General features: G+C 38.2%; 1 protein-coding gene across 2 annotated transcripts in view; it reads left to right on the top strand.

The window, feature by feature from the left end:
• The window catches only part of SMIM44 (small integral membrane protein 44), a 34,894-nt gene extending 11,253 nt beyond the window's left edge, over window positions 1–23,641 (top strand). For both annotated transcript variants that reach the window (XM_087889699.1, XM_087889698.1), the window contains exon 3: window positions 19,430–23,641. In XM_087889699.1, coding sequence (XP_087745825.1) covers window positions 19,430–19,608 — 179 coding nt within the window. In that variant the 3' untranslated portion in view covers window positions 19,609–23,641. The remainder of the gene's footprint in view (window positions 1–19,429) is intronic.
• Window positions 23,642–26,567: the final 2,926 nt, after the last annotated feature.

The raw sequence follows: 26,567 nt of genomic DNA, 5'->3' as shown, positions 1-26,567 counted from the left end.
CTATCAAAATAGTGCATGGAACGTTGTATATTAGCTGGGACAGGGGATCTTCCTGGGTCAGGGCAGAAATAGTAAAATAGCAGGGTAATGGTGTAAGAGTGAAATAGTGTGATGCTGTAGGCTGAAACAATATAAAATTGAAATTATAGAACCACCCACCATCATCACCTCTAGAAAAGAACATGATAGCAAGCTGCCTGCAAGGAAAAAGAAGAGGTCTCCTAACAAAAAAATGAGATCCAGCTTCACCCCTGGTGAATTAAGCAATGCTGTTGTCCCAATGCCTAGTAGTTCTAGGGGTCTGCAGGGGGAACAACAGGCTTCAACTGAATCATGACAATACTGAGTGGCTTAGAGTCTTAGGGCCTTCCAAAACTGGGACTTTATCATCTTTGGTACTGGATGAAATGGCACTGCCCCAAAGAGACCCACTGTACAATCTGCAGGTCCTTCTGCACTCACAACTCCTGCTCAAGTAGCAGATGGAAGTCATGACCAGGAGGGTCTTTATGCAACTTCATGTGGTGCACCAGTTCTGCCTGTTCCTGGATTGTAATGATCTGTTTACAGGTACTCATACCCTGGTCATTTTCCAAAAGGACCACTGTAAGTAACATATTCTTCACAGGGCTACCCTAGAAGAATATCTGGAAGATTCAGCTAGTGTAGAATGGAGCAATACAGGCAGTTATGTATGCCCTTAGAAGAACATGTTACAATTCTGCTCATGAACTGCATTGGTTAACGGACTGCTATCAGATTTGATTCAAGGTGCTGTTTTTGACCTTTAAAGCCCTACATGCATGTGGGAAGGGTGTCTGAGGGACTACTAATTTCATCTACCCACCCTATCAAATCCAGCAGGAGAGAAATGTTGCAGGTCCCATTTTCCAAGAAGCTCCATCTAAAGCATTTTAGATGGAGCTGGGGTGGGCATGACCTGTGTGACACATCCGGACCGCAGGCCACCAGTCTGACACCCCTGATCTAAAGGGGCTTGGAGACAAGCCTTTTCTGCTATTGTACTCACTCTCTGGAACCCCCCTCCCACATGAGGTGATCTTTGCCCCAACTCTTGTGACCTTCTGGAAGGGCTTCCAATCATATTGAAGAGGCAAAAAGGAACAGAAAGAGAATATAGGGGAAAACTATTCAATCCAAATACAAAGCTTGAAATTCAACTTCTCGAAACTTCAAAAAATTACAAAAAGGAAACAATAGTACATATAACAACTATTGATTTCTTCATACTTCCTATGGTTTAGATTTCATATAGTGTAGCTTTTAAAATGGAAACAACAACAATTCATTCAAGTCAATAAATTTTTTAGTGTAATATATTTTGCACTGCATTATTCTGAACTCCATCCACCCCCTTGAAGTTCACAAATACACAACTGTGTGTGTGTGTGTAGCGTACATGAATACACATAAATACCACCTTATGCATGATTTAAGAATCATAAATACTTTAAAATGCACTGTGTAATATCATTCAAATAATAAATAAATAACGTCGGAATCTACTTCAATCACATTTTTCATGATTAAATAATTTGACAAAGCAAGAAGCTAATAGAAATAAAGCTCTAAACAATTTATGGAGCAGCTTTTCCCCCTTTCCTCTCCATTGTACAAAAAAATGTGTCACAAAAGCATTATATAGTTTCATATGCTGACATTCAAGAATTCTTTGGTTTGCTGGAAATTTGACTACATGTACTGCAGAAATGCATCCGCTTCTCTTGCCCCAGATCCATCCTTAATCTTTTGAATTTCTCCAGATTTTTGTAGCCACGTTCCTTAATCGGTTTAACTGTATTGATCACACCCCAATTCTAAACTTGATGCAGCCTTTAATTGGCTTCCTTGACAGCCATCACATTGCTCAAGTCTAACAATCAATAGTGTTTCCTGGTCACACTCAATTCCCCTTTGAGCTTCCTGTCATCCCTAGGTATGCATTTATGACTGATAGAATACCTGTAACACTTAAAGTCTCCCTAGCTTTCCACATCACAGTTCATTCTCTCCACTTCCTTTGCGTATTGGAATGATTCAATTTGTGGTTGTACTTCAGAGATGGCATTGGATGTCCCTAAATATTGTACTAGCTGGAAAAATAAGGAGAGAGGTAAAATAACTTGTCTAAAATTTGGTAGAACTGTCTTTCCTACCTCTTTCTCTGAATGTCCCAATGGATGCTTATAACTCTTCTATCTCAGTATCTTCAACTGGTGTCATAATTCACAGCTTTAAGCAATTTAGACTATCCTGTCCCCAGCCTAATGTTCTCCAAATACATTGAAATTTTAATTCCCAAATAAATATAATTTCATTCTATTGACTACTCTGTTGACTATTGAGAAAGAAGTAAATGGGATTCCAAGGTCCCCCAATACATTCTTCAGCTTACTTCTCAGCCCATCTTCTATCACTCAGCTCCCATCCACTCTTTGGTCACACAGGCTAATGCTTCCAATTTCAGCTTCAGAATTCTGCTTTTATGATCGACTAGAGAGCTTAAGAGCAATTTCCTTCCTAATGCATTTCTTTGTAGGCAATTTCTCACAACCTGTTTTAGCAGGGAAAGGTAAGGGGAAATATAGAAGGACAGTATAAATCTACAGGCATAATGACTGAAATTAATGAAGAACAGGTGAGTCTCAGGCTAGAGAGAACTGTTATGTCAACATATATCAGAAGTTATTTCCCAAGGCCACCAAGGGAATAACAATTATTTGTTAATCTGGAAAAATGGGAGTGAAAGGCTACAATATAAATATGTATGATCTTCCATGTAATGAAATGAGCAAGGAACTGTTGTGTAAAATGTTTAATTGGGGTCTTTGAATCTTCTACTAAGTCTCGCCAAAAGCTGAATTAAGGGTTCAGTATCTGGACATCTATGATTTACCGATGAGCCCTAATATGAAGATAGATAATATAGGTGGAATGTATCATTGGAGGTTAATCTATTCACCCAAAAGCTGATTTCATAAATTATGGAACAGTATGTGCAATTGACTACCAAAAAAGCATGAACACAAACAAAAATGCCATCTGCAGAGACCCCATAGTTGAGTTCTTTCCTCCCCACTTCTATAGAAAAATTTGCCCATTGAAATCCAGATCTCTCACTCCCTCGTGATGTTCTGAAGAGCAGTGAGGGCATGGTTCATCAGGAAAGCATTTTGGAATAACAAGGATCAATGTCCTTTGTCGGAGAGTAACCATCCCAGTCAGGAGGAGGGCTCAAGCAGGAAATTAGTCAAGAACAGGGCTGTCAAACTCGCAGCCTGTGGGCCGGATGCATCAGGTGCTGACCATGCCCACACCTGGTTTAGTGAAGGGGAGAAAAGTCCTGATACATCATGTGATGCTTCCATGACGACGTGAGTTTGACATCCCTGGTCTAGAATTATTATGTAAATACAAGAGGGCTAGATCTGAATGTCTTTGAGTCTTATCTAGTCTTTCCCAGGTGAAAGCTACCAGTCTAGAGAGGTTCCTGTGAAATAGGCATAAAACAATAAAGTTTACATATTTTAAACTTTACATACATGGGTTTGCTCATTCATGCCTCACAACCTTCACTCCAGGCAGGATGTGCCAATTGAACAACATGCAAGGCAAAGTAAGTAAGTAAGTAAGTAAGTAAGTAAGTAAGTAAGTAAGTAAGTAAATAAATAAATGAATGAATTCCTTATAAATTTAGTTTCTCTTCCCAGTAGCTCCATTATCTCATTCCTCATTTCCCCACCAAAAAGTTATTTTCTGATATATTTAAAACTCAACAAATATAAAAGGTGCACATTGACATTTTAAAAATGGATGTTTAAGTGAATATCAACAACTGTTTACTTCATTGTGGAATTCCAGAATTTGGTGGGCCACGGTTGGAAGCAAAATGTTTCATTAAATTGACCTTTGGTCATTTTTAATGGGATTCTTTGTGCTCTTAATTTCATTATTTCCTTTTAGTGATCCTTTTGTAACAAAACTGCAATATCGACACAAGTGTATGATTCAGAGGTTCTGTTTTTTTGGTTCAGTTGGCTGCAATTTGCAATTATTCCACTGAAGCATTAATTTTTTTGTAACAAAGGAAAAGCAAGACCAAAAGTACAAACAGCAGTAGTTACCAAAGATGAATATAATGGAACAGAACATTCACCACTTTCACTATCACTAGTTTTTCTTAGAAGATAAAATTTCTCAAAATCCCATTAAAAATACTGTAGCCAGGGTTTTGGAGCATGGAAAAATCTTAACAGTGTATTTGTCATCTTTCTTGGCTAAATAAATAAATAATCTAAATCATATCTCTATATGTATTAAGTAGCAACATGCTAATTACAACTTCCTGCAGATAACTAGCTTAATAAATCCAGAAGGTCTCAAAATAATCTTCATGGAAACCAGCTTGTGGATTAGCCGAGAAAGGTATAAGCCATTCTGTTATTTACTTTGGAATTAGATGAAGCTTCAGTTATATAACTTCTCTCTGTGCCATTATGATGCAGCAATTTCTCAAATCAGACCCCATTTCAGCTACAAAATTTGCACAGCTACAAAAGCTTTAAATAATGTCTCTATTCATAATTAAAGGGGAAGCGTGTATGTGTGAAGTTCCTGATAGTAAACCAGAACTGATCAGCATATGTACAGTATCTATAAAAATGAGACCCAAAAAAATTCTGCTGAAGACTATCACAATAAAAACAATTTATATTCAGTTTTTACAATCAGTTGCCAATCATCATTCTGGGCAGATTACATTTCACATATTTAATAGCTGCTGATCTCACCAGCTCATGTAGTTTCTAGCACCTACTAGTAAAATGCCTAGGTAGTATACAGCATATTATTTCAGATGAGTCCAGTCTGAATCTCAGAAATTTGATCATTTTCAATTATGCAAGGGTTTTGTTTTTTGCTTGGTTATGATCAGTAGGTGTTTGGTTGTGGTCATTTTTGGATCTGGTGGCTTTGGCTACAAATAATTTGGCTCAATTTGAAAGTCACCCGAGATGCTGTCACTTTGTAGCCCTTTTTGCAAATGTTTTAATGCCATACCATTTGAGATCACACTTTTTCTATTATATTGGCTTAACAAAATTATCCAGTATTCATTTGTGACCTCAGATTGCTTTACAAGAGACTAAATTTAAATGGGATTCAAATTCAAGGATGGTTAAAAAATGCTCAGGTCTTCAGCAATGCTCCAAATTTACATCTTGAAAAAGATTTCAATTCCCTCATGACTAGTCCAGCTTTTGCCTCAGACTTTGCTACTGACAATTATTATCTTAAAAATCAAACCTAGAGAATTCAACACAGGTAGTCCTCGACATTCGACCACAACTCAGCTCAGAATTTAAGTTGCTAAGCAAGAAAGTTAAGTGAGTTTTGCCCTTTTTTATGACCTTCTTTACCACAGTTATCAAGGGAATTACTGAAGTTGTTAAATTAGTCATATAATTATTAACCTAATCTGGCTTCCCCATTTGCTTGTCAGAAGTTCACAAAAGGTGATCACAGGACCCCAGGACACTGCAACTGTCATAAATACATGCCTGTTAAGCATCCAAATCTCATCACATGACCAAGTGTGATAAACGGTCATAAATCACTTTTTTCAGTGCCATTGTAACTTTGAACAATTACTAAATGAATGGTTGAGGACTAGCTGTACACACTTGTTATAGAAATCAAAACACTCTCCCATTGTCTAGGGCTAGGCAATATAGGAAACTCTCATGCTTTATTTACTCATTGCTTAGGATCTTCATATCAAATTGATTCATTGATAACAACTATCTATAGAAATAATAGGCTTTTTCGTTTTAAAGGATTTAATGAGTCGTTCTACTATTTCAGGTGTCTCAGAAGCTGAAATGCTTTCTTGTCCAAAGAAGTTTTTACAATGTCTTACATGTACTAAGTTTTGGGAGAAAGTACTGGATAATATCAACATAACTGTGTGACAAAAGCTAAAATTTTCAGACAATAATCATCTTTTGAACTACATACCTAATGCTTGGAATTTGATAATTGGACAATGTAAATGGATTCTTCATATCCTTATTATGGCTAAAGACTGATTTTGCAGAGTTGGAAAGATTACATTTAAGACCTCTTTCACTCAATGGTGACCTGATTGTACTTGTTATTATCTATAAGCAGATAAATGTATATTTTATATGGACAAATATCATGAAATTTGGAACTCATTTGTATAAAACATAGCAAAAAACATCAGCTCCATCTATGTTTCAGGATCCATGTAGTAGTAGGATCCAGAACTTGTAGTTCTTTGGCAGTCTCAATGCTACTAAAATATTTCTGGGTCAATTGTAACTGCTGTTTAGTTAACAGCAGGGGTGAAATCCAGAAGATTCTGACAGGTTCTGGAGAACCGGTAACGGAAATTTTGAGTAGTTCGGAGAACCAGAAAATACCACCTCTGGCTGGCCCCAGAGTGGGGTAGGAATGGAGATTTTGTAATATTCTTCCCCCAGGAGTGGGGAGGGAATGGGGATTTTGCAGTATCCTTCCCCTGGAGTGGGAAGGGAATAGAGATTTTGCAGTATCCTTCCCCTGTAACGCCCACCAAGCCATGCCCACCAAGCCACACCACGCCCACGAAGCCACGCCCACAGAACCGGTAGTAAAAAAAATGGATTTCACCACTGGTTAACAGGTTAACTCTGCTTCCAAGGTTTTGGGTACCAATAACCATGTAATCTTTCTCTTGAAATTCTTGACTTTTGCTTGCATGGCAATATAAGGTGATGTTTTTGTTTTGTTTTTAATAAATATTTTTTGTGCATGTTATGTAAGGGGGGGCCAATGGAAGTGATTAGAAATCTAAGAAGAGAAAGCCTTACTTTTATTTTTAAAAGATCTTTTTCCCAAGGTCATAAAGATTGATTAGGCTGCAAAACAGAGATTTACTTGTATTCCACAAATATTTTGGTTGGACTTTGGAGTATCTTTGTGGCAGGTGTTAGAATTTCCATTTGTAGGATAGGATAGGATAGGATAGGATAGGATAGGATAGGATAGGATAGGATAGGATAGGATAGGATAGGATAGAATTCTTTATTGGCCAAGTGTGATTGGACACACAAGGAATTTGTCTTTGGTGCATATGCTCTCAGTGTACATAAAAAAAGATACATTAATCAAAAATCATAAGGTACAACACTTAATGATAGTCATAGGGTACAAATAAGCAATCAAATCATACTAAGAAACAATCAATATAAATCGTAAGGATACAGCAACAAGTTACAGTCATACAGTCATAAGTGGGAGGAGATGGGTAATAGGAATGATGAGAAGATTAATAGTAATAGTAATGCAGACTTAGTTTGAATAGTTTGACAGTGTTGAGGGAATTATTTGTTTAGCAGAGTGATGGCGTTTGGGAAAAAACTGTCCTTGTGTCTAGTTTTCTAATGTGCAGTGCTCTGTAGCATCATTTTGAAGGTAGAAGTCGAAACAATTTATGTCCAGGATGTGAGGGGTCTGTAGATATTTTCACAGCCCTCTTTTTGACTCGTGCAGTATACAGGTCCTCAATGGAAGGCAGGTTGGTAGTAATTGTTTTTTCTGCAGTTCTAATTATCCTCTGAAGTCTCTGTCTGTCTTGTCGGGTTGCAGAACCAAACCAGACAGTTATAGAGGTGCAGATGACAGACTCAATAATTCCTCTGTAGAACTGTATCAGCAGCTCCTTGAGATCTATAGACACATTTATACCTATAAAGTTCAAGATTCTTTTGAGATGTCTTTCGTTTTTTTCACCTGCCTTCCAGGGTCATGAATTGTTTGCTGTCACTGTATGTACTACCTTTTTCCATGATGTTTAACTACTGACGTCAATGAGTATTAATAGTATTTGCAATGACTGTCATCTTCCCATGTTGCTTCTGGTTCCTATTGGGACAAGGAAGCCAAAGATTAAAATTAAGGCAATATGTTTCAAACTTTAACAAAGAAAGAGAGATACATATAAGCCAATAAGATGTTTGATCAGAGCCAGCTAAAGGTATATCACTACTTATGATACAGGTTGGTAAGAAAAAGATGCAATGAAAAAGACTGAGGATTCAATAAACATACCACAAAGGTATGTTCTATAGACAAGCTATCTCGATCTGATTATCACTTTGTATAACCAGGCACTGAGATACTGTGATTTCAATGGATTAAGTATACTGACTTTGCACATTAATCCTGAGCTACTATCTTGAAGCAACCAGCCTTTGGGGCAATCAACCATTGCAGAGTACAGTCATAGCTTATTTATTCAGGTGTAATGTCCACCCTATTATTGACTAATAGAGAAGATATATCTGACAAGGTTTATATTCATAGATAACCCTTAGAGATCAATATATTTCAAATTTTCCAGCACATCGTCTATAGCTAACTTGAAACAGAGAAGTCCAAATCAGAGGTGTCCAACCCAAGCATGGCTAGCTGGGGAATTCTGGGAGTTGAAGTCCAAAAGTCTTAACGTTTGCCAAGGATGGACACCCCTGCCTTCACTCTTAAAGGTCTTCTCAGTTACATATGAATAAAAACCAAATGGAGCAGCCAAAACATAAGTCCAGGTGATATGTTAATTCTTCTTCAAACTCATTACATCTTCAACATAAGGAAATAATCAGAAAAGCTTTTTTTAAACATCAGCTGAAGTTTTCAAGGACATAAGACAATATTATTTTGATGAATTACTCTTACCAACAAGCTAGCCAAGTGTGAGCTAGGTGCAATGGATATATAATTGGCTTGAAATTCATACTCAAAGATCGTTCATCTTTTTTTTTTCTTCACCAAACTGAAATGAAGTGCCATAGTGTTCAGTCTTAGGTACTGTATTCTTCAATACTTTTTATTAATTACTTGGATGAAAAGAGAATATTTATCAAATGTATAGCTGACACAAAATTTTAGGACTAGCTAATATTCAAAAAGACAGAAATTCATTCAAAGCAACCTTGATAGATTAGGAAAATGGGGTGAAAGAATGAAATGTAGCAGAATCAAATTCGGAATTCTTCACTTAGGAAATAAATCAAGTAGAGCTGGATCTACAAAAGTATAATCTTAAAAACAGAGAACAAAACAGTTTTACTTAATTCTGAATTGATCAGATCCCAGTTCAGGTACTATCTCCAGTTCTAGTTATCGAACTTTAATAGGAATTCAGACAAACTTTAACAGGTACAACGAAAGGCAGGGAGAATGATCAGGAGATTAAAAGCTAAATGCTATGAAAATAGATGGAAAATATTGGGAATGTATAGATACCACACAGAACAAGATCTCTTATTTATCAGCCACAAAGGCAATTCATGGGATATACCAAGAAAGATTCTATTTGGACCCTAAGGCAAAGAAAGTCTCTAAATATAATAATCATTCAGAGAGGTGGTGAGTTCTGTAAAACCTTATGAGCAGAGGTGATATTCAGCAGGTTCTGACCAGTTCTGGAGAACCAGTAGCTGGTAGTCCCAGCTGTTCGGGAGGAAATGGGGATTTTGCAGTAACCTTCCCCTGGAATGGGGAAGGAATGGAGATTTTATAGTATCCTTCCCCTGCCATGCCCACCAAGCCATGCCACGCCCACTAAGCCACACCCACAGAACCAGTAGTAAAAAAATTTTAATCCCACCACTGCTTTATGAGGGATATTTTAGGTTTGTTTAGCAGAGGCTTTTGATTCACAAACAGCCAGTGCTAAAATTGTCTTCTAGAGAAGCAGAGAAGCCATGCCCCAAGCAGAAATTTGGCAAGAGATCATAGGCCCAGGTTCTGACAAGCATTTCTGAAGTTGTTATATAATTGAATACCAAAAAGAAAAGAAAAAACAAAGGTAAAAGCTAATATGTATGTGCTTCTCTTCTTAAATATGCTGGAAAAGGGTTGGGGGGGGACTGTCATGATGTTTGCGGGATGTGCTGAATCTCAAATATGTATGTATTTTCATATTTTTGGAAAGTGAATGTTAAACTATAATTATGAACACATTGCTGGAGATCCCACTGTTTGGAGGCCTTATGGAGGCAAATTGTTCCCATTCCAGGGTATAAAAAGTCTTGATTTTTATTGAATTTGTTGTTTACCAGAGAGTCACATTTCATTAGGAGTAGCAAGTCTTTTTTCTTTTTTTTTTGTGGAACATCATGTGATTTCTATACACCTATACCTATATTTTCTGATGCTTTGCTTTAGCAAAAGACATTTTGCTTTTGATGCATCAGAATTTGCCTGGAAGGTGCTGTTCTTCCACCCTCTTCTATTATGTAATCTTAGCTTGTACTGGCATTAAATCAGAGCAGAGATGCTATGGCACGCCAGCTGTTGCAATGTTACAGGTTTGGAGATGTCCTCAGAATCCAATTATTTCATCACAATGATAAAATAAGCTGTTATGATCAAAGCTTTTGTATGTGTATGCAATATCATGGTGTATATCCAAAAGCATGAATCACAAGAACATGATGCACATTTCATTGCTTGGCTCCCTTTGCAGGCTATTCAGCCTGGATGCTGGGAATTGTAGTTCAGCAACAGCTGAAGGGCCCCAGATTCATAGAAATATAGAGTTGGAAGGAACAACTTAGATCATTGAGTCCAATACTCTTTGCTGAAATTCAAAATAAAGCATTCCCAACAGACTTCCTTGAACGTACAGCATATACCGGTGGTGTGCACATACCTGGACAAATGATTCCACTTTCAAACCATTTTTATTGTAATGAAGCATTCTTCTGTGATTTAGTTTGGATCTACTTTCTAATAATTTAAATCCATTCTTTTGCATCTCATGCACTCTGGCATGAGAGAAAACAGAGGCTGACTTTCTGTTTAACCTCCTTTAGATAATCTGAAAACTGCTATCACTGTGCCCCCTCAGTCACAATAATACAGTTCTATTGTACCTCACTTATGAATATTTCTGAAAAGAATTAGAATCTCTCCTGCTGCAGAATGCCCAGTCTTTGATTTCATATTCCTTTAATTCTGATGATTGGTAACTTATTATCTGGGCAGGACATGGGGATAATGCATATGCAAATAGCTCAGAACAGACCTGAACGTGTTTACACAGATGTTAGTTCTATTAAATTCAATAGATTTTGCTCCAAGTCTAAGATTACCGCCTAAGAGATTTTAGCTGGTGTTTTAACTATCAGGTAAAGTTTAATTGATGATGGGAACAATAATAGTATGCTTTGATCATTTTTAAAGCTTCCTCTTTTGTTGTCACTTGGAGAAAACAGTTCTGACACATGCATTTGCTTTCATTTGTCGTGTTCTGTTGAATTTGATCTCAGGCAGCAGAATGTAAATATTCTTGGAAATCCTGTTTATCATGGCTGTTTCTTTTTTCCAGTGAGAAACTAGTGAGATAAAGAACTGACCTTCCAATTGCATTTATTTATTTATTTCTGCACACTGATACTAAAGAAAAGCTTTTATTCTGGACTTCTAGCATCTTTACAGATTAGAAGTTCTTGCTTTCCACCTGCCCCATCTTCAGTGTAATTTCCCTCCCTTTTTTAAACAGCCAAGCTCATTGTTTTGCTAAAGTCATGCTCAATCTTACTTTCCTGGAAATAAAAGCAGATAACTTCCCTTGACCTTACTGATCATACTTCTTTCTAGGTGTCTCAGAAAGGCTCCTGTATTTTTTGAACATGCTTTTCTGACAATTAGAGCCTAATTGCTCTGAGCCATTTCTTCTTCTTTTGTTTGGAAATTTATCTTCCAGATAGATGACCATGCATTATGCATTTATAAAAATCTGAAGAGCTTTTGTCTCCACCATATTTCATACTCATGTATAGTAAATGTAAGCACAACAAATTTTAAAATGGAGAGATCCCCACCCTTAAATAATCATAGATATTATACTAGATTATATTATCTGGTTTACTAGATTGTCTGGCTATGTCTTTCAATATTGTTTACTGTTCACTATGAATGACTGTCCTGAACAATTAGCTTCTCTCTGATTTGTGTTAAGCTGCCAATGCTAGTACAATCCCATTTTAAAGTCAGCTTTAAGGGGGGGAAATCCTGAACACTTACAATTAACAATGTGAGATGATACATACCTGCTGTGATTTGAGTGTGGCATTGAGTGTCAGCAATAGATAATCTGCAGTGATAATGCGTTACACTTACACCACAATTGGATCTAGAATTTTTCCATGTGGATCAAGTGTTCTAGTACTAAGATGCTTCCTTTCCCAATAAAGGAATGAGTCCATTGTCTCAAGAAATGTGTACTAATTCATGACTACATGATTTCATATTTATTTAAATGTGGTAAACCAGATCAGGCCATTTGTTCACCTGACAATTACATCTAATCTGACAACCAGAAGCATTCAGGAATAGGTCTTCCAATCACCTGTTATTGGAATACCTGTAGAACTGCTACAATACAGGCAGATCATATGTTCACCCAATTAACTATAATCCTTATGACTTCTTGCAGATGAAAATGGGAACATCCTTGTTTTTCAGACCCTCACTACACAAGGAGGCCAAGGTAGATAATATCTAAGTAGGTTATTGGTGAATATATCTTGATTTTAGGGCTCTGGATGTAAATGCATGTTCATTTATTTCAAGCTGAGTCCATTTGGCACCTCCCTGTGTGGTCTCAGCTCTCTCCTCTGCTAGGAGGTAAACAGCCTGTGCAGAATAATTGATAAGATTTATACTGTGGGTATCTCTAGGTAAAAGGAGACACTAAGCTTCCAGGCCTTCTAAGTCTGTCATCAGCAAATGAAAAGATTCAGAAGCTATATGAGCTTCAAAACCTAAGGGACTGGTTTGGACAAAACTCAGCAGCACTTTTTCATGCGGCTGTTGACAAAAATAGGATTGCCAACATGATCGCCAACATCCGATGACAGATATGACACAAGAAGAAGAAGAAGAATGAGCACAATGAACAATTTCATAAAACAGGCTTTATGAAATAATTAAAGGCCTGGAAAAGCTTATCCCCCCCCTCCCCCAATTGTATGTTACTTTCTGTCTGGATATATACTACATAGTTTCAAACTGGGTCTGTCTGTCTGTCTATCAATCAATCAATTATCATCTATCATGTATCATCCGATTAGATAGATAGATAGATAGATAGATAGATAGATAGATAGATAGATAGATAGATAGATAGATAGATAGCTCTGTCTTAAAAAGAAGCACCAAAACTGGAGTATAGAAGAAAGTCTCATACCAATGGCCAGATTCCTTCACAATCTCTCCTAGTTGGAGCCACAGAATGGCTTTGGGGTCAGAAGGTAAACTTGAAAATGAATTGATGTTTGATGCCTACCAGATATTCTTGGGAGTCTCCTGTGATGATACTCCAGTGATACCAGCATGACAAGAACTGCTCTTAAAAGTTCCAAAGAGATTAATCTTTATAAACTTGACTATTTGTCATGTCCTTCCATGTTCCTCAGTAATCCCTCTGCAATTCTAGTTACTTTTGAACTAATTGGACTTTTTTCAGAGGCAATAGGCATTGATTTAATGCTCTTTGCTATCTCTCTGCAGCAGTGCTATCCAGGTAAATGCCATAGGCTTACATTCTGAAAATCTCTCCGCTGAAAGGGACACATTTTTTAAAAAAACAAAAAATAAAATCCTTATATGTCGCAGAAGTCCTGTCTATGCCCTTCCCTAAGATAACCTCTGGAGAAATGAGGGTGCTTGATGCAACAGTAGCATGACTCTACAGCATTTCTCATCTTTAGAAATTAAAGAGTGAGAGAAAAGGTGCCAAGGCTACAGGAAAGAATGGAGACAGAAAGTACACCAGGTGAGAAGAGTGACAAATAGAGTCCCTGGAGGGGTGAAAGTGGAGGAGGAAGAGAAACAGAGGGAAATTGTGCATCCTTAATGGTGAGCTCCCAGAGGGCATTTGGCTTACAGCTCACCAGTGTCATTGTTTCCCAAGGAAACGTCTCCCCATCTCTCTGAACATATTCACAAACAGCCTTGTAGCAGACAAAATGCTGTCAAATGTGATAACGTGATGATTTTACCATCAATTCCTGCTGTTGTGTCAAAGGCAGGGCAGAAGTGAAAGGGAGTCTATCCTGTTTCAGCACCTGCCCCCTGGAATGTTATCCTGCCAGAGATTCATGTTCTTTCTGATGTTCGGGAAACACCTAATTGTTGTCCTGGGACTTGCCTTTAATATTTGTTTATGGCTAAAGGTTATGTTTTTGTTAAACAGTTGGGGTCTTCTTTCATGGCCAATTCCAATCAGTATTAGAGCACGAGAAGAGGTTGAGCCCTAGACCCCTGCAATGTGTCATGCTCCAGGGTGAAGGTCTTTCATTGCCCCTTTTGGATGGGAAGAGCCAGCTTCAACTCAACCCTAGCAAGATGGAGCGATTTTGGCCTGGCGAAACCAAATATCCAAAATCCCTCCATCTTGCTGGGGTTGACCTATTCACAAAACAAGTGATTCTCCCCCCCCATCCTTTACAGGTAGTCCTTGTTTAGCATGTCTCATTTAGCAACATTCACAGTTATGACAGTGGTGAAAAAGTAACTTTTTGACCAATTCACATATTTACAACCTTTGGCAGGTCTGTAAAGCAAAGGAAAATTGAAGTAAGATCATATGCACAGTCAGAGTTTAACTTAGCAACTACTTCACTTAATGACCAAGTTGTTAGTCTCAGTTGTGGTTGCTAAATAAAGACTATCTGTAAAATGACTCACTGGACATATTTTCCCTACATCAGAGACAATGGGGATACTGTACTTTGTGCATTTCTTCATTCTTTAACCCTCCTCAAAGAAAACACTCTTGCCAGCTAATAATAATATTGTTTATCACAAAAAGTACTAAGACATATGTGTTGGTTCTGAAGATAAAACTAACCTTGAAACCTAACACACAGTTCTGGTGTCTTTCTCATAAAAAACTCAACATGATTATGGCCAAGCAGCTTTATCACAGCATCTGAAGGTGCAAAGGATTTTCACTTTGCTTTTTGTTACAACATAACATCCGTACCTTTTGAAATTATCCTAGTAGCTTTTCAGAGTTAACTAACCTATCAGAAACATTATCAATAGAGGTGCTTTCATTGTTATTATCCTGGTTTTTGCAGCACGCTGCCTTTTGGAATGGAATGGAATGGAATGGAATGGAATGGAATAGAATAGAATAGAATAGAATAGAATAGAATAGAATAGAATAGAATAGAATAGAATAGAATAGAATAGAATAGAATAGAATAGAATTCTTTATTGGCCAATTGTGATTGAACACACAAGGAATTTTAAAATAAAAACTAGTCCCATGGGTTTTAAAAACCTTTAAAAAAAATTTCCTAATAGGTTCTGCTATAGGATATCTGACCCTAAATAATAAATTGAATAAATATAATATCTGTTATTATATCCATGAAATTTGGCTTTTCCTCCAAAACTCTGCCATTGCAGATGTCTTAGAAAGGGGAGATCTGGCACTGCCATCAGAGGTGAAGGTTTGTCCCCGTACTTTCTATGTATACTTTCCCTGGAAAGAAATCGTATTTGGCTTGCTGATAATTTGTGTAATTAGCCAGCTGCCAGAGCAATTAAAGATGTATAATGAGGATGTGGATTCCTGAGAGCACATAATAATTTGAAAAAATGTATCTCTAAGGGCCATACTTCTTCAGATCCAGCTGTTTCTTTTGTGCCCTCATTTATATCCTGTTCATTATTGATTTTCACTGTTGAAGATCATGTAATTAGTGCTCTGCTCCTAAATATATCAGCCATTGTCACCCAATGCAAAGTGGTTTCAGTGAGGCTTATCCATAACACTCTGCACTGTATATCTTGTTGCCCTTCATTATACAGTATCCCCTGCTAATGGATGATTTTGGCATGATACAAAATTCAGAACTGAATTGCCTGAGAGAGAGCAAAGCTAGGCTTCACAGTGTACTGAGTCTATTCTGCTATCAGCCTTTGATTGATGGTCTGTGCTTGCTTCTCATATGCACTCTGCTGAAGGGTCTTGCTTGTTCCTTAGCAAAATCAAATAGACATGTGTCCTGTGTAATTTTGCTCTGAGCCACATAAAACTCAGTTCAACAGAGGAAACATTCTTCGGCCACTGCTGCATTTCAGTTAAAACCCTTCAATTTTGACATAGGTTGTTCAGGACCTCAGAGTTCCAGAACTATTGCAGTATCTCCTTACTGGTGATTAAACCTATAATGTTCACCAACAACAACTGTGTCTAAGCCAGGACAATTGATGGAGAGGAGAAGAATCTCTTTATTAGACTCTTTATTGCAGTTATAGACCAGCATAGGAGAGATGAGAAGAATCTCACTTGTGTCCATTAGGAATAGAGAAAATGTCATTTGACAAATGAATCAATCACCTGTAGCCAACTCCAAACCTTCAAACATGCAACAGTTACTAGGTAAACATGCATAAGATTGAAAAGTTCATGTCTGGTTTAAAGATAAGCAACCATAACAAATTGATTTTAAAAACTTTTGAACTTGCCTTTCAAGAATTAGGCTCTGAATAACAGGCTTGGCAAGGCATATAAATGACCTGAGCAAAAGCCCACAATATGGGGAGATTTATTTATTTATTCATCACATATATATGGCTGACCATCTCATGCAAAACCATTCTGGACAGAATACATTAGATATATTATATTTCTACTGTATATCTACAAAGTAGGTGTATTTAGCACAAGGGAAAGTGTATCTTTAGCTTCCGTAGCTGGGACAGCAGCAGCATGCCAATTAAACAGAATTAAAGTTGATGTATGTTACTGGACACATTTTCAGTCTGCAATTGGTTTCAGATACAGCAAAACATTGCATTCCAGCACTATCAATATTGTCACGCCACCTCCCAGCAAAGAATAGCTAGAATGGTAAGTGCCTAGTCATAGGCTTAATTTGGTTTATATTTCCCTCAGGAATTAACAGTCTGATTTAAATTGCATTCCGCATGCTTCCCTTCTAAAGCCTATGAGTATGTTTTAATTTCCTCCAAAAATTAAGAGGTATCTCAAGTCTAACAGGCTGAATTAATATTGTGTGATGGAAGGTGCTTAAGAATCTAGGGAGTCAAAATACCTAGGGATGTTTAATTAGGGAAAAGATTCTAGCGTCTCGTTGCAAGGCAAGTTTAAGGAAGCTGTGGGCCTGTTTATAAAGAGAATGAAACAAATAGACACACAATTATATCAGGGTAGATTTATCTGGGCTTTTTTAAAAAAAAGATCTTCTGCAGTGCTCTTTAGAAGTTATTGTATAATAATCCCTTCAAGATGGCAGCACTCAATCAGTTTCCTTGGGATTGGAACTGATCAGAGAATGGTATAACAAAACCAGTATGGATTTACAAATCTTGAGAAGATAAACTCTGCTTTGCTCAGTCCACCTTAATCTGGAATTATTCAACAAAACATGGTTCAGGAAATTGAGTTCAGTCATATTCCTAGAAGTTAAAGGTGGTGGTACATATACTGTCATAATTTCTTCTTCCAAATCTATAATTTTGTGATATATTTTTTTCTGTCCAATCATGTCTAATTTTCAGAGGCTGGCTGGACAAATCTCTGCAATTTTCTCAGCACGATTTTTCAGAAGTGGTTTGCCATTGCCTCCTTCCTAGGTTAAGAGAAAGTGACTGGCCCAAGGCCACCCAACTGGATTTGTGCCTAAGAAAGGACTAGAAAACACAGTCTTGATTCTAGCCTGATGCCTTAACCACTAAGTTACAGTGGATCTCTTTGTGATTTATACTAAGCATTGTATTATTGTCATTTATTTTAAAAACAGACCTTCCAGAATTTAAGTCTGTGTGTGGAACAAACAGGAGTTGGGACTCTAGGATCTAGAAATCACATCTTTAAAAATGAAAATAAAAAGTTAATAAAGAGCCTTAGCCGATGTACTTTATATTCATAAAGTTTTTATATTTTATATTCATGTTGTTCAGGAAAATTGAAATCTACAGTACCTAATTCTTAAAGAAAATATCACTACCAATACTAAAGCCATCCATGGAATCCAACTCACCATAGCTGTGATCTGAAGGGTAAAAGCAAAATCTACTTTATAGTACTAACACGTAATAATCTGACTTCTGGATAATTTGAAACAATGGGTAATGAGAAATATCTTCAGATTGGAAGATAGTTAATATGGAAAGAATGCTAGACCAGAATGAGAGACAGATACACAGGATTTATACATCACATTGAGCCATCATTTGCTGAAAAAATCTCAAAGACTGTTCATACATTTATTGCTAAACCAAGAATCATGTTCTGCAAATGGTTTAGTGCAGAGTTCCTCAACATTTCTGGCTTTGTGGACTGGTGGGGTTGGGGTAGAGGGGAGAGGCAATGGTTCTGCATGAGCAGCGGACAAGCGCATATGTGCATGGCAGCTCCATTTGCACCAGCAGCAGGCACGCACACCCCTCCCCATGCAAATGGAGTGTGCCCCCCCATGCAAATGGAATGCACATGCTCACCCACTGCCCACACATGTGGGGATGTGCGTGTACATGCACTTGCCCATCACTTCTACAGTCCAGTTCCGAATGGCTTAAGGCCCAGTAGTGAGCAATGGCCCAGTGTTTGGGGTCCCCTGGTTTAGTGTAATGTACAAACTAGGCCTACAAGTCGTAAGCCAATTATACACACTTATCCTACAATATTATTGTAAGAATATAAGTATGAAGATGAAAAAGTCAAATCTTCCCCAAGGAAGACAAGGGGAGAAATAGCATATTACCTCAACAGCAGGAGTGAAATGCTCCCGGTTCAGACTGGATCGCTTGATCCGGTAACGATGACGGCGGGTGGTTCGGAGAACCGGTAGCAAAAATCCCTGCGCCCCCCCTCCATGCCCAGCTGAGCCACGTGATCATCAGAGGCTGTTTTTTTTACTTTTAAAAGCATTTTTTCTACAACCTCTTTGGCCGAACAGGTTGTAGAAAAATGCTTTTAAAAGTAAAAAAAAAAAAAAATTGGCCATGCCCATCCAGTCACATTACCCCACCAAGCCACGCCCATAGAACCAGTAGTACAAAATTTACATTTCACCACTGCTCAACAGATAGAGTTTGTGGGTTTCCTCTCGCCTTCCAATCTCTCTGTCTCCCTGAGTACTGAAAATACCACCATCTTCATCACTGATGAAAATCTATTTCTCTAGCAATAACAAATGAATGTCCTTGCAATCCCACCCTTGAGATGAATTCCCAGCTTGAGAGCAAGCCTTGAGTGCATGGGATGAAGATGTGATCAGATTCTCCTCCAGTTCTTGTTCCCCTATCTTTGTAATACTAATTTATCTTGGGTATTTTTTTGTTATTCTGCTTGCAGACTGGATGTTTGGTCCCAACTCCGATGACAACAGTAACAAGAGTGACATGAACTGCATCAGCAATAACATGAATGAGATGGGTGAGCTTCAAGGGTCACAGGTCAACCAGGAGTACCAGCCCCAGGATGTGGTCATTTCCATCAGTGAAACTTCTTGCCATCTTCCCCAACAGACATGAACCAGCTATTATTTGGGGAGACTTAAATCTTTCCTCCCAAACTCTGGTGCTGTGTTAGATTTCAGCTCCCATTATCTTTATCTAGGCCTGCTGATGGCTGGGAAGAACAAATGTTGTAATATGACATATCCAGGTTGGATAAGGCCAACATAGGCTTCGCTAAGAGGTTATCAGAGAGGGAAATGTCCCATTGATTATTTTTTATTTCTTCTTCTTTCAAGTGACTTCACTACATTTCTCAAGGACTGCTTTCTAGATTACTGACAGCCTTGGATTTACAGTTAATTTGAATGTGAACAAATGGCATATTCATATATACCAAACCCTTCAAAATATCTTGACGGCAGCTGTATAATTATCTTAGTCTGCCAATCTTGAAGTTCAGAGAACAGGCAGAGATCCCCTTGAACCAAACCATGTCCAATTCAGCTGGCTGAGAGAAGAGGGCAAAAACTGACAATGAGACAGTGCTTCTTTCTACGTGCAATAGTATCTCTAGGTATAACAAAAAATGTCCTTGCCTCCATCCCATTCTGAACAGAAAGTAAAATATTCCTTCCCCAGTGTTTTCAGTGTAGACTTCTTCTCACCACCCACCCACCCACCCACCCAAATCTGAGCTATGAGAAAAAGGCTACTAAAGCTGATCAGATGCCATTCTTCCTGTCTGAGAATTCCCATCGAAAGCTGTGAGGATAGCTTGGCACAGGCTTTCCCCGAGTGGCAATTATAACTGTGGGCTGCAGTACAGAAGTCCCATGTGCCTGGATTGGGGAGAAGGAAATCTTGCTTCACCCAAAATCTTGCTTCACTGTAGGAGATAGGTGGAATAAGAGGCTTATTCATGCCTTATATAAATAGGAAAAAAAATCAGTCAGCAAATAGTTTTAGAGGGATTGGGAAACTGACTTAGAAATTTACCAGACAGATTAAAAAAAAAAAAATTTGAAGCCTCTGGAACCAGATTCAGCCCAGGGGTGACAAGAATGGCCACCAATCGAAAATGGTCCATCAAAACCCAAATATCCCAAATAAAATAACTTCAGAAAAAAACATGCCATTTGAGTTGCAATGCAGCTGAGTTGAAAGGAAACTGGTTCAGCAGTATAAGAACAACTTCATGGGAATCCAGAGGCTCAGTGCCATTGCTGGATTAGCCCAAATGCTAAATGCAAGGAAGGCGGGGCTTTTCTGTGGGAGCCTCCATCCAGAAGAGCATCTAACTTATCACCATCATTCCTAACAAAGACTCACCATATTTCCTATCCCTGCAGAACATGCAGCTTACGTAAAACCAAGGAGCTCTTACAGTATGGCAGCACAAAAGTCTTCTTGGAGTTCAGGGAAAGCAGAAAGGAATCAGCAGGACTTTCTGATGAATTCTGCAATTCCACAGCATTATGTAAGGTCTATTTTTTTTCCCCTGGATGGCCTTGTCTTCTATATGGAGATAAGTGGTTTTTCTTGCACCACGGGGGCCGGAGCTTCTGCTTCATCAGTCAAATTTTAGAGAACTTTCAAGGGACAGAAGGTTACTTTGGATATGGAGCTGGTAATCTTACAGATGGAGCTTGGGAGGGGAAAAAGAAGGACTCCAAATTACTGACTCTGTTGCCTGGCAGAAATGGCACTTTTGGCTGTATATGTTGAAAGCACTGCCAATTTCAAATGAGGCATCACAAAGTGCAAAAGAATAATGTATGCACAACACTTCTAATTTCTGTTGCTAACTCTCTGCTCCCGATTAGTTCAATGCCTGCCCTTTTCAGTAAAATTATGCATGTGTGCGCACATATACACATTCACACCATTTTCTCTGTGAAACAGCTTGTTTCCATTTTTCCTACTGATTTCCATTCTATGTTTTTTCTCTTTTTTTGAGAGAGTGAGTACAAAAGTAAAAACACAATTTTAAAAAAGAGCCTGGTCCTCCAGAATAATTGAGTGTCGGTCTGTTGTTTATTCATGTTTATATATTATACATTTTTCTCTCCCCACCCAGATTTGCCTTTTCTCAGCTTGAGTTTGCCAATGCTGCTTCTCCTTGCTTTACAGATCACTGTCTTTTTGGAAAGAATGTGAGGAGGGACACACTGAACCAATGGGCAAAGATGGGGTAGATAAGAAGCTGTGAAATTGCAGGTGAAGAAAAAGCAAGGATTCTCTTTGCTGCGTTCATATAACATAGTTAAATGAACCCATTCTCTGGGTTCACAGAACTTGGTTCACACCGTACTACCCTAAATGGAGTCAGTTAATTTGTGGTTCAGTGAATCTTGTGAATCCGGTGTGTTCCAGTAAGGAGGTCAGAATAATTGGCATTGCAAATGAAGCTTCAGTTAGTTTTGCCTCTTCCTTACCTCCAAGGATACGTAATTATTTCTTTGAGACTATTCAGGAGAATTCCAAATATTAATTTCCTTTTCACCTCAAACAAGCCCAAATGAAAAGATGGGAGGAAATCCATACCATCCTACCTCACAACACAGATTTACTACACAAGATAATGCAAACGTTCAAGTTTCTGCCCATGTATCCTGTTTTATTAACCTCCTGCCCTGCCATTCATAGATTCCCTACAGTGCTACAAACTGATTTCATGTGGATCAAAAAGCCAATATTATCTACTTTCAAAAATCTCTCTGCTAGGAAAATCCCCTGTTTATCTAAAGAAGATAAGCAATCTGTAAGCTTTTCTGGGAGAAATTTTAAAATTACAAACTACAACCCTGTCATTCTTGTTCTTTGTCAGGTGTATGACACAAAATATTTAGCAGGTAAAGAAATGTGATGGAAAGGCACAGGGGCAAACTCAGAAACCTTCTCCTGCTTTATGATGGTATTAGTGAGAAGGTGTTTTTGGGAAACAGAACAGACCAGCAACAAACTGCCTTCATCTTCCTGGTATATGTAAAAAAATTAACAAACCTATCTATCTCCTACTTTATCACTTATTACTAAGTCTATGCTATCTTATACTATCTAGCTATGCTAACCTCTATGTCTATTTATTACTCCTAAACATTCTTTATTACTTGAGCTTAAACCAAGGTTTTAGCCACCTTCAGATTGGCTTCTATTGCTGTCAACACCTGTTCTAGCTGGCTGTGGAATAATTGATGTGGCAGTTTCTCACTCTGTGCTGGGGTAAGAAAAGGAAGATGCTTTACAAGCTGCCCTATAGCTTCTCAGCACTGCTGGCCTCTTCTCCTTTCAGCTTGTTAACTATTGGTCTGGTGAAGTCCAAACCTGCTCCTCCTTTACCATCAGTTGCCTCTTGAGCTGACAGCTTCAAATTCTTCCTTTCTGCCCTCCTGCACATCGCAAATCACCCTCTAGGCACACCCACACTCAACATTTTCATTTTTTAATTGAAATCCAGGTGTGGTGCAATGCTCTTCAGGCTGCCTTAAAGATCCAGGGAAGAAGAAAAAAAGGGAGAGAAGGAAAAGTTCATGGTGGCCATTGCAAGGTTTTCATTCCACAATATGATCGGTAGTTACCAAAGCTAAGCACTGAAGAAGGAAGAATGAACACTTGACAATTGTAAATTGCTAGTGACCTCTTTCAGTGAAAGCAGACTTTCTTAGCCTGATGACCTCCAGACAATTCCATCATCCTCTGCCAGGCTGAATTAGATGGTTAGCAATTGATTTTGGTTTTTTTTTAAAAAAAGCACCTTAGTCTTGGTAAAGATAAAAATTGTTCACAGTCCATTATTTCAAGCAATATACTACTTGGCAGTAGGATTTTCAAGACCTGATAACCTTTTCCTTTTGTGTTTTGTATAGCTGAAATGTTCTAGAAAACCCAAAGTCCCTTTCATTTATTTTTGTCACTCTTTAAAATCAATAGCACTTTTTTTTCCTTGGCACTGAGTGTCATTTTGCTCTGGCTCCAAAATAAAGTCTTGTTAGCATTAAAATGGGATCCAGCTTTTTGCCAGTTGAGCATCTGTAATTGCAAAAATGATCACCCCTCCCTCTCTTTCTTTAAAGCAGTTTCTGATGAATAAATGGATATTTGATACACAGGATGATTTCAATATGTTCCATCAATGAATGGTTTAGGAAATATGCAGTCCTGGAAGATAATAGCACTGCATTTATGCCCCCACCCCCAAAAATACATGGCTTGGCTAGGATAAAATCAGGCAAAATGGTTCTTCCAAATTATAATGTTTTAATGTTTGGAATCTGACTAGCTCCAGGAAAAAAGTTGTTTCGATGACAATTTTACAGGAGAAAATTAAATATTCCTGTTCTAGACTTTAATGATTCCTAACCATTAATTTTCAAGGTTGATAGCAAATATAAGGCATATCATTTCCATCTTAAATTGTCATTACTGTATCTTCAGAGGTTTATTTTAAACATTAAAAAGCATGAGAAAGATCTTTCAAACAAAAGATCAAAAAGACTTTAAGCATCTCAGACTTATATCGAGAGGTATTTTTACCCCAGGGGAAAAAAAACATATACTTGCATAACAATATACACAACATAGTGGAGATTATTCCTTACTGTGTAGAACAAAGAATACAAATTAGAGATTTTTACTCTGCTTGTACAGGCAAACTTCTATTTATACAAACAGCAATTTTATCAAGGGTGGAAAAAGAAATACAATAGGGAAAAATGATACAAAAAAGAGAAAGAAATGAGTTCAAGCTGGAAACTTGAAACAGAAGTTGAATCTAGGACAGGAAGAAGGGGAACAAATGAGATTGGAATTAGTTAAATATCTAGAAAAAAAGAGAAGACAACAAGATGTATGAGACAGGATTTCCCTAGGTTCCATTGCTGGGGTGAGGAGCAAAGAGGTTTTAGGCAATAATTTCCTAAACAGATTACTAATCTTCCAAATAATCAATCTTCCTCAAAAAGTTATAAAATGCTGTTCCTACAATCATAAAGGTAGGTTGCATTAAACTCATGCCTTCAATGTGCGGAGAAAGAAATGTTTATGATTCAGTCTGTATTATGTTGCGTTTCCTCCTTTGTGTTGCTTCTAGATCTGCAAAAAGAGGGACTATGCAATTGGTTTCTCCTAAGTGACCTCATGGAAAGCAATCTACTACATCTGATCTACACTAATGGAAGGTCTGTGGCAGAAAGCTACCCCAATTGCTACAAATTTGTTCCAGTTATCTCACATAATTGTTCCCTTTCTATATTTCTTTAGGGACCTTTGTTGGGGCAAAGGTGTCCCACAGATTTTAGCCTGCTAGTCATGATTGTTTTTAGGGGTGGTGCTCATCTCTGTTTCATAAGCCAAGAATATACTCTGACTAGGTGGCTCAGTGGCTAAGACACTGAGCTTGTCGATCAGAAAGGTCGGCAGTTCGGCAGTTCAAATCCCTAATACAGGTCTCCTGCGTGAGCAGGGAGTTGGACTAGATGACTATTATTTATCCACCATTACCCCCATAGTCACAAACATTTTCTTTCTTTATATGTGCACCATCCTTCATTTTCCAAACAACTTGGGGGGGAGGGGAGATGAGGGCATAGCCACAGCATATCTGGAAGCACCAGATTAGTGATTATCCATGATTAAAATCTATTAAATTTGGTTTCCTTAAAATCCTTTTTGGATTTCAAGGCAGCCTATCTGCGTATGTTCCAGATAATTTTACCCTCAAGGGTTTAGAAAAATCCAGCACTGGATCCAAACTTTTATTTCCAATCCCAATTTTTGCCAGCCTTTCAACCTGCAAACATTGTGGAACTAGAGCAAGGCACCAGCTCTTAATTTTATACGTATCAATGGCATGAAAGAAGAAAATAAATGGAGAAAGAAAATTAGCTGGTGGCATAATGTTGAAGTGGAAGAAATGAGGTTAGGAAATGGAAGTGGTTTCTTAGTTGTAGCTGCTGGCAAATTATATTCACAAAATTTTAATAGTAATTTCTAGCCCATTAAAAATTGCAACTCCCCCACAATTCAGATACCAGTGGATTTGCATGTGTCAGGGAGGCAAAGAGCCAGCACAAGCTCCATAGGGTGAGTGTAGACAAGAAGTTGGATTTGCTTGCTCCATCATGCTTTGAAAGACAAGAAAGACTGCAGAGCAACAGCAACAGAAGGAAAGGCAAAATGCAAACACTATCAGTCAAGAGCTTTTTTGCACTAGCCAACTGTCTCTCCTCCAGTCCACTTTTCATTATAAATTCCCTTTCCAACTTCTTAATAACCTCAGCTGGCCATCTCGCTTCTCTCTTAAGGCCACTAATAGAATCTAACCAGGGGTGGGTTCTAAATTTTTTTACTACCAGTTCTGTGGGCATGGCTTATTTTGTGGGTGTGGCTTGGAGATCATGTGACTATGTGGGCGTGGCTAGCTTGTCAGAGTCATTTCTGGAAGGTCCTTGCACTTACGACCAGTCCTCGCACTTACGACTCGACTCATTTGTTTGCTTTTAACACTGATCAGCTGTAGGACGGCCCTTTGAAGCCCTGTGGCAAGAGTTTAAACAGTTTTTTTCCCTCTAGTCATCAGCTGGGATTCAGGAGGCAGCAATAGATTGGGGGTGGGACCAAATAAAAGGTAAGAATAACATGGGTGGGTGGGTGGGGGGTGGGAGAACCGGTTCGGTGACATCATATCATCACCGCTACCGGCTGGGCCGAACTGGACCAGGAGGAAACCACCACTGAATCCAACGTTAGCCAGGCTGTTATAGCTCAGACAGCAGCTTTTCTAGATAAGAAGTCTTTTAAGGGTACTAACCAGAAATGGCATGTACTATTACTGCTGTTCTTTAAAAGTAGCACCTGTATTCAAGATGGGATCGCAGTATTTGGAGAGAGGAGCAGATACGCCTTTCCATTTATGTGGCTACTCTGGATTGCTATCACACATGTACATCCCTTGGGTGTGTGCATGCTAATAGCAGCTTCAAGAAGATAATTTCAAATGGAGAAAAATGTCTTGGAAAAAAACATAAAAAGCCTGT

The sequence above is a fragment of the Pantherophis guttatus genome, chromosome 3, assembly GCF_059756535.1.
Source record: "Pantherophis guttatus breed Tessera chromosome 3, ASM5975653v1, whole genome shotgun sequence".
NCBI classification, from domain to species: Eukaryota; Metazoa; Chordata; class Lepidosauria; order Squamata; family Colubridae; genus Pantherophis; species Pantherophis guttatus.
Note: the sequence above shows the minus strand (reverse complement) of the source record. Positions and strands in the feature narration are given on the sequence as shown.